General features: G+C 41.5%; 2 protein-coding genes across 3 annotated transcripts; one reads left to right on the plus strand and one right to left on the minus strand.

The window, feature by feature from the left end:
* The first annotated feature begins 359 nt into the window (after positions 1–359).
* Positions 360–5,657, plus strand: alg1 (ALG1 chitobiosyldiphosphodolichol beta-mannosyltransferase). Its single transcript, XM_037090136.1, has 13 exons — positions 360–747; positions 1,339–1,416; positions 1,557–1,660; positions 1,947–2,095; positions 2,231–2,320; positions 2,602–2,715; positions 2,992–3,116; positions 3,825–3,863; positions 3,952–4,011; positions 4,105–4,215; positions 4,318–4,432; positions 4,735–4,810; positions 5,162–5,657. Exons 1-13 carry the CDS (start codon positions 375–377, stop codon positions 5,291–5,293), a joined length of 1,566 nt encoding a protein of 521 aa, XP_036946031.1. The 5' UTR covers positions 360–374; the 3' UTR covers positions 5,294–5,657.
* Positions 5,627–8,728, minus strand: eef2kmt (eukaryotic elongation factor 2 lysine methyltransferase). 2 transcript variants are annotated; one of them, XM_037090138.1, is made up of 8 exons: positions 8,331–8,728; positions 7,691–7,753; positions 7,524–7,604; positions 7,076–7,174; positions 6,756–6,889; positions 6,219–6,454; positions 5,900–6,037; positions 5,627–5,766 (listed from the first exon to the last, which is right to left on the minus strand). In XM_037090138.1, the coding sequence occupies exons 1-8, from the start codon at positions 8,448–8,450 to the stop codon at positions 5,666–5,668; spliced, it is 972 nt and encodes a 323-aa protein (XP_036946033.1). In that variant the 5' UTR covers positions 8,451–8,728; the 3' UTR covers positions 5,627–5,665. The 2 variants fall into 2 exon arrangements, with proteins under 2 accessions (XP_036946033.1, XP_036946032.1); XM_037090137.1 differs by having other exon boundaries at positions 7,076–7,177; positions 8,331–8,721.
* Between the last annotated feature and the right edge of the window lie 107 nt (positions 8,729–8,835).

An 8,835-nucleotide genomic window follows, 5' to 3' on the forward strand; every position in this document is an offset into this window, starting at 1 on the left:
ACCAATATATAATATAAAATATTAAAGTACTTGCAAATTAAGGTTCCCTAAATGTTCTCTGAAAGGTAATTTGTAAAATATTAATAATTGTAAAAAATAAAAATAAAAATAAAAAAATTAACATATGAATAAAACACACTGAAGAGTGCAGTGTAGGGTTTGTTACTTCAGTTCATAGATGATACACATACTGAAAATTAAATAAAACTACACTTTTTAAGCCGGGGGGCTTTTAGAGGTTTGACCAAAATGAAAATAGAGATAATAAACATACAGATACTTTATTATGATATAAATAATCTATGAGTTTATTTTAAGGGACTCTCTTTTGTTTTATTATTAACAACACTCTGCATGTTGGACCTGAACGCCTCATGAGCGCTGCGGTCCCTTTAAATCTGAAGCTCCTCCTCCTTCCTCCCCTGAGCCCACGTCATCACAAATCACAAACAAACATGGCGGCACGCTGCACCTGCACGGTTTTGCTAACAGTATTAGCGCTATTTTCAGCGCTTTTAGTGACATTTTGCGCAGCCGGTTCAGGTGTAACGTGTCCGGCGGCGTCTCTGACTCTTGTAACCGGGCTTCTGTCGCTGTGGTTGTGGAGGTTACGGCGGCGGGACGGCGGGTTCGACCGGCGGGTGTGTGTGCTGGTACTGGGGGACATCGGTCGCAGTCCTCGGATGCAGTATCACGCCTTGTCCCTCAGCAAACACCGTTATAATGTTACTTTTGTCGGGTTTTTAGGTAAGAATGAAACTAAAACAAAGCTTCACACTGCCATTCATACATTATTCAGACTGTCAGGTCTCTTAAACTTCACCTGATGCTGCTCGAAAAGAGATAAACTTTATTGACAACAGTGTGACAGCAGCAAAAACGGAAGTTCTTTCACAAGTCACTTCAAAATTAGATGAATAAAACTAGCTTCATTGTGAGTTTCTGTTTATACAGTAAGAAGTAAAACTGAGCATTATGAGAAGAAAAGCTGCAACAATCAATTAGCTATGAAATAAATCACAACTATTATTTGGTAAGAAATAGAAGAGTTTGGGGTCATATGTGATCTAAACTTTATCAAACACAGTTGCACTGTTGTTTCATACATACAAACCCGTCACCTGGTTTTTAAAGATAAGAGGAAAAGCAGATGAAACCCACCAAAACCCACCTAAAAAAAGTCTAAAAGGATACGACTACTGCTTTCTCATCGAGAGGGTTTTTTAGATTTCAAGTTAAAAAAAAAAATAATAGTCCTTTTAAAAATCCAACGTCAGTCGAGCTGAAAAAGTGATTTTTTTAAAATTTTATTTTCTCTCTGACATTTTCTCATGTTAGACACCAAACCTCATCAAGACGTCCTGAGAGAGGAGAACATCAGGATAGTCCCCATAACAGAGGTGAAAGGTGTTCGAGGTAACTGGAAACATGTTATACTGCGATTACTGTGGTGGAAGAAGTAAATAGGTATTACCAAAAGTACTAGTGATACACTGTAAAATACTCTGTTACAAGTACAACTCTTTAATCTGTCTGTGCTTTTGTTGTTTTATCAGTGGGACCCAAAATCCTCACGTACGTGACGAAGGTGATCATTCAGAGTCTTCAGCTGCTTCATGTGCTGCTGAGGATGGAGATACAGTCTCATATACTGATGCAGGTATTGGATTACAGATTAAAGGTGAAATACTGTGATGTGCAGACTGCATGTGTAGGCATGTGGACCTGAGAGTGAAACTCCAGACTGCTGTGAAACCTTCACAGGTTTTAAAAATGGCCAACACTCACATTTATAGAAATCCATACGAGATGTGGCTTTCTTATGAGGAAATAAATGATCAGAACTGTGAATCATTATTGAGGAGAGTTGGTAGTTTTGTAGTGACTGTAACTTTATCTCCATCTTTCTCTTCAGACTGATGTTAATGATTGTGTTAATTTCCCAGAATCCCCCGGGCCTGCCCAGCATCGCGGTGGCTTGGCTCGTTAGCGTCCTACGTGGCAGCAGATTCGTCATCGACTGGCACAACTACGGCTACACCATCATGGCCCTGAGCCACGGCCAGAGACACCCAGTGGTGCGACTGGCAAAGTGGTCAGTACTGTGAGGCGGATGTCGTCATTTATTTTGATTTTGAACAGAGAGGCTATCTTGATCTGTGTTTGTTTATATTTACCAGGTTTTCATCTGTAGTTGTGGATTTTAAGATATTGTTTTGTTCTTCTCCAGGTACGAGCACTTCTTCGGCCCTCTGGCGTCTCACAACCTTTGTGTTACCAATGCAATGAAGGACGACCTGCAGAAAAACTGGGGCATCAAGTACGATTTGTTTTGCACACGTTATTCAGTTTTTCTTTGTGTCTTAACAGTAGTGGAACTAGAAAATAAAGGTTTGTCATGTTGATGGTGCTGATAAAGAGTTCACAGGTCATTAAAGTCATAAGCTTTCATCCTTTAAGAGTCTCTACAACACATTTCATAGCACTTACAGTTAAAACATAAAAATGTCTCCTGCCTGAATTATTCATAAGATTACAGCTGCTTTAAATGTCGGCCCTCTCCTCTGAGCTGAAAGGTAAGTGACTGTTTGATGTCTGCAGGGCGACGACGCTCTACGACAGACCAGCCGCCATCTTCAGAGAGACTCCGCTGAAGCTGCAGCATGAGATCTTCATGAGACTGTCAGACAAGCATCCTCAGTTCAGGAGTGAAGGGTGAGAAACACAACAGTCGTAAACCGTCCTGTTGAAACTCACAGTTACTTCAGTTACTGCAGCTCGTTATTTTATAACAACATGTAGACATTTTCTCCCATCTTGTGTTTTTAACTCACTGCAAACAAATGTGTTGTTCAAATCCACAGACCCTGGTTAAAGATTTTAGTCCATAAAACAACTTATCAATAATAATCTCTCAGTTAGCTGTAGTGCTACACTGCTTCACCCTGACGTTCACTCTCTGCCTCGCCTGAACTGTTGTATGTTTTCCAGGTCAGAGGAGGTGAAGGTGGAGGAGGTGGAGAAGACAGTTTTCTCAGTCCGTGACCTCACTGATGACACAGTGATGTTGAGGGCGGGGCGACCGGCGCTGCTTCTGAGCAGCACCAGCTGGACAGGTGAGAGGAGGCGACATGAAGAAGTCTAACTGAGTAAAACTGAACATTGTGTTTATCCTTCAGATGAGCCACAAATCAGCTGCTGGGTAAATGTTTCAGTTTCCAGGCAACTTGACCAACAACGCAAAAAATCGACTTATTTGTTTTGTCATGTTTCAGCTTCTCAGTTGTCAGGATTTGATGATCAGTTTGAGTATTTTGTTCAGAAAAGTATTTAAACTTCTTTGCTGTCAGTTTGTTAAATGTGAATATTTTTCTTGTTTCTTTCCTCCTCTGTGACTGAACTGAATACCTTTGAGTTGTAAACACAACAAGATGTTTGAGGATGAAACACTGCTCGAAGTTTTTCACCATTTTCTGACATTTTAAAGACCAAACAACAAATTGATTAATCAAGAAAATAATCAACAGTTAAAATTAGCGTTAGCTGCAGACCTAATCATACCTACACTGTCTGTGGGAAAGAAGAACAAAGGTTGTTCTTGTTATTTAAAACAGTTTTGCTAATGAGCAGGAAACTCGTCAGCCTACAGCGAAGTGTCATGGGTCGTGTCTAGTCATTTTTATTTAAAGCATTTTGACTAATGTTGCATATGTACATACACTTTATATGTTGTAGTTAAAGGTTTAATTTGTTGATCCAGCCTCAAACACAGAGTCCTGAGACGATCAGACGTTTGTGACAACACATGTTCTATCTCTCCACAGAGGATGAGGATTTCTCCATCCTGCTGAAGGCTCTTGAAGGTACGAGAGGTTTTAAACTGCTTCTGCTGATCTTCTGTTAAACACAGAGAGTGAAAATCTGAGATGTGTTTGTGTCGTTTCTCAACAGAGTATGAAGGATTTGTTAAAGGAGGAGCTTCGTTACCATCATTAGTGTGTGTGATCACAGGTAATCCCTTGCTTCCAAACTGGTCTCAGCATTTATTTGAGTGTGTGTGCTGGTCTCATGTCTGTTTGTGTGTGTGTGTGTGTGTGTGTGCAGGTAAAGGTCCTCAGAAGGAACACTACAGGAAGCTGATCGACTTGCTGCAGTTGGAGCATGTGAGGATCTGCACTCCCTGGCTGGAGGCGGAGGACTATCCTGTCTTATTAGGTACCGTTCAGCATCACACACTGTACTTCAGAGCTGCTCGTTACATACATGCAATTTAAAATGTTCATGTTTTAATGAGACTCGTCTGACTTGTGTCGTCAGGTTCAGCAGATCTCGGCGTTTGTCTCCACAAGTCGTCCAGCGGTCTCGACCTGCCCATGAAGGTGGTCGACATGTTCGGCTGCTGTCTGCCCGTCTGCGCCGTCCACTTCAACTGGTGAGTCGGTCCAGCGTGGAGAAGACTCTGGATGTCTGAGTTACACTTTACAGAACACAAACACGGAGATCGTGACCTCTGCTGCAGCTGGTGTGGCGTGAGGTCTAAGACAAACTGCAGAGCTTCAGACTGTGGGTCTCTATTGTTTTATAGAATGTTTACAGATTCATGTTAGATTCAACAGCATGTGTTCAAACGTGTAGAATCGAGTTGTTTATCAGAAACTGATCTTTGGGAGCTTGTAATTAATCTGTAGTTTGTTTCAGTGTGTGTCAGTTAACATGGTCGTCTTTCTTCTCCAGTTTACACGAGCTGGTGAAGCACGAGGAGAACGGACTGATCTTCAGAGGATCTCAGGAGCTCGCAGAGCAGCTCAAAGTGAGAATGATGCAAATGTGCTTAAAGTACAGATTCATGAACAGGCTGTTATAAACTGTTATGTTTAATAAGCTGTTTTACTATGAATGTAAAAGTCTACATTTTATAAAACAATCTTAACAGAGGAAATGAAGACGGTTCTTTACAGTTGAACCTTTTTTTGGAAACGTGCTGTATGTCTTGTCATTTAACTTGCAGAAAGTTACAGTAACACTGGGGAGCTCATAAAGTTACTGTCCATTTCAGCATTTTAATAGTAGAGAACAGATAATACTCCTCACCACAGTGATGATGTTAAATCAGGAGGAATGTTTAAAAACAATGTATTGATTGACTGATCTGTGTTTTCAGTCTCTGCTGTCAGACTTTCCCAGTTCAGAGGGCAGACTGGGTGTGTTCAGGAGGAACCTCCGCACCAGCAGAGGGCAGCGCTGGGACGACAACTGGGACCAGAATGTCCTGCCGCTGATCACCGCTCCCTGATGGACACCAGGGTCACACCAGGAGACTTTTAATGAATGAGCCCGATACTTTCGACATTTTAACTGGGAAGATGGAAGAGAGGCTATTTTTTGTTTTAATGTCCTGTAGGGTGAAGATAGAGGATTCTCTCAGTCTGACAGGATGATGATGATGATGATGATGATGATGATGATGATGGTCTGTAGATTATCCTCAGTTAAACATCTGGAGACTCGTTCACTTTGAGGGTAACTCAGCATCACTTGAGTGGATAAAACATTTAATCGTCACAGCGTTTAAACTTTTCATTCCAGCTGGGGAACTTGACTGTATAAAAGACATTTTTATACGATGTACATTTGTAAATAAAATCTTTATTGTGCTACAGCGGTGTCACGTGTACAGCTGGATCAGTTCTATAGAAGAAGCTCTGTTGTAAGGAAACACGTGGCTGACGGCTCCTGTCATCACATGATGGCTGATTCCTGCCGTTTCTGTTCAAAACAAAACATTTCCAGTCAGTTCACTGAAGAAAGAAAGCAGCTAACATCTTCCAGCTGCTACAGAATACATAGTGGAGGTCTGCACATTCATGAATCTTTAACTCAAGTTCTCGAGTTCTCTTACCGAGCTGCTGCTTAAAGCCACCGTACGTCTCCTGGTTTCTGATTGTGGAGCAGATGAAGACTTCAGCAGACGAACAGCTCAGGATCTTTGACAGCAGCTTCACCAGACTTCCTACAACATCTGGATCATACACCACATCTGCACCACCGAGGAGAAACCACAGAGGGATTGTAAAAATGTAAAAATTAAGCCAACTCATCATTCAAGGTTGGTAATGAGACTCAAAAGTCAACTTTTCTTAAAAATAGCACCTTAAAAGTTTATTCTTTCAAGCACACAGTTAAAACTGTATGAACTGATGACGAGTCTGAACTCTGACCTGCAGCGATGACGACATCCGGTCCGATCCGTTTGATCCGTTCCTCTGTGGCTGCCGTCCAGTCCATCTCCTCCACGCTGACCGTCGGCTCGGTCAGACCGTTCAGCTGCACGTTGCTTCTCAGTTTGTGCAGGACGCTGGAGTGACAGTCACTGAACACGAATCTGTTCGGACTGCAGGAGCGACAGATGGTGACACCGGTCAGCCCGACGCCGCTGCCCAGCTCCAGAACCGTCCTGCAGACAGGAGCAGAGAGGACAGATGAGGGGAAACAATCAAGCTGCAACGATTAAATTGCAATGATTGATTCTTTAAGATGAAAAGTCAAAATTCTCTGCCAACAGGAAACTGAATATCTCTGGGTTGTGGACAAAACAAGACATTTGAGGACGTCATCTTTGACTCTGAGGAACAACGATCAACATTTTCTGACATTTAATCAACCAAACAACTGATCAATTAATTGGGAAAATAATCAACAATGACAATAATCATTAGTTACAGAATAACTGATGGTAGTTTGTGTGTTTTGGTGACCTTCCAGTGAAGACCTGCTGGTGATCCAGCGCCCACTCTGCCAGGTAGAGAGCCGCCTCCCAGGTCACCAGGCCGGTGGTTCCCTCTGAGATCAGAGCAACGTTCTCCAGCAGGCTGACGGCGTCTCCACCGGGCTGCAGGACACAAACCAGCAGCAAAATGTTGAAGACAAGAGCGTTCAACTCCAGTGTCTCTTAATCTTCAAACTGTCTTCACAAAATTTTGGATCGGGAACTGAACCAGGGATACTCAGAAGGATGAAAACAAGCAGGAGGAGCTGGTTGTAACAGTGAGTGATGAGTGTGCAGCAGGTTTAGTACCAGTATGTAGCTCTTGTAACATTCAGTCGTGTCTTCAGCTCCGACCACTTCAGCCAGAGCGTCGTACAGCTCGTCCAGAGGATCACAGCCTGCTGCCTCCTGCTGTCAGAGACCAAACAACAGGGACTTCAGTCATCGCTCCACAACTGAGCTTCTCTGTAGCACCACAATACTTAATTCATCAATCACATCACAGTAGCATCTGTGATTTGCATGTTGCAGTTTGCTGTGTTGAAATAATATTTTTATCCATAGTTTAGCTCTACAACATATCCCAAAACCTTTCCTACAGTGTTTCCTTGGAAATAAAAATGTAATTTGGCACAGAATTATTTAGTTAATTCCTGGAAACCGTGAAGAAGTCATGAGGAAACAATCCAACGAAAACATAAAGAACTACTAACAAATGAATACACATGTTGTTGAGAAACAGACTGACAGCACCGACCCGTCTGATGAGCTCTGAGAGAAACAACCTCCTGAATCTGACCGATGGAGGAAACTTCCGGCACAGAGAGTGAAGACACGTCTGTCAGAAACAGAAAAGAGACTTTACTGATCATTTTATTGATATTTTAAAGATTATAAAACCATGAAAAGTGCCGGCACACTTACCTGTTTTAAAATATCTAATATCAAGTCTGATGATTTGTTGCTTTCAAGTTCTTTTTCTAAAAACTGAAAAGTGGAAATGATCAGTTAGAAATTGTGACTTTATTTTAAACCTTTGTGTAGTGTTTGTGTTGATAGAATTGATCTGTATTAACATTTTTGGGGGGGGGGGGGGGTTCTATCATATGTTTCCACTATAATAACAAAACATTCATAACAACTGAATCTGAAATCTAATTTGACATTTACACAGTATCATATATGAGATTAGTCATGTAACACCTGATTCTTTCAGAGTATGCATTAGTACACATATTGTTTGTGTAAGTGACACATGAACTTTTTCAACTGAATTAAAAGCTGATTAGAACGTTTTAATCATATTCAGCCACCTTTTATTTCAAATTTAGTCTAAACTCGAGAGGTATTTTGTTTTAATTCAAACCTGCTGATGGATCATATGTGTGCCGAATTAATCAGAATAATCTGCTGAACTGTGAAATCATTTCAGTTTCATTGTAACACTGAACACATTGTCCGCTGAGACAGAAAATATAAATAGACAGATATTTGAATGGAGGTTGGTTCATCGCTCGCTCTATGAGATGAATGGAGACTCGATAAAAAAGCTGTTTTTACTCACTGTCCAGGGAAAAGAAACCAGGCGGCTCATAGCGAAAAAAGAAACCTGAAAGTCCCGCAAAACATCCGTTTTATTTAAAGTTTCCCTGTCTGAAGTTTGGCTCTGATCACAATGTTCCATCTTCAACGTGTCTGTGTTTACTTCCGACTTACCCACAAGGCACCGCGGCCGTTTCAGATTACACCTATGGGTAATGTAGTCTTTAATTCAAAAAGCCAACAGGGGGCGAAGCTGAGCTGCTGTGTCACACCTGAGTGCGGCTGTGGTATCAAATTCAAGGACTCATGAGTTTGAACATTCACGACAAATTTGATGAGCGTGAGAACATCCAAAAGTCTTATTAACAGTGTCGGACAAATGAAAATGGGCACAGGCCGTTCAAGATCTCCGACTTCCTGTTGAGGTAAAATAAAAAATCCTCAAAATTAATTCCTGATTATATACATGAAACTTAGGAGTCCTGCAAATTTTATGAAGATCAAAGCAGATTTTTTGGTCACCTGAC

This window comes from Acanthopagrus latus, chromosome 23 (assembly GCF_904848185.1).
Source record: "Acanthopagrus latus isolate v.2019 chromosome 23, fAcaLat1.1, whole genome shotgun sequence".
NCBI lineage: Eukaryota > Metazoa > Chordata > Actinopteri > Spariformes > Sparidae > Acanthopagrus > Acanthopagrus latus.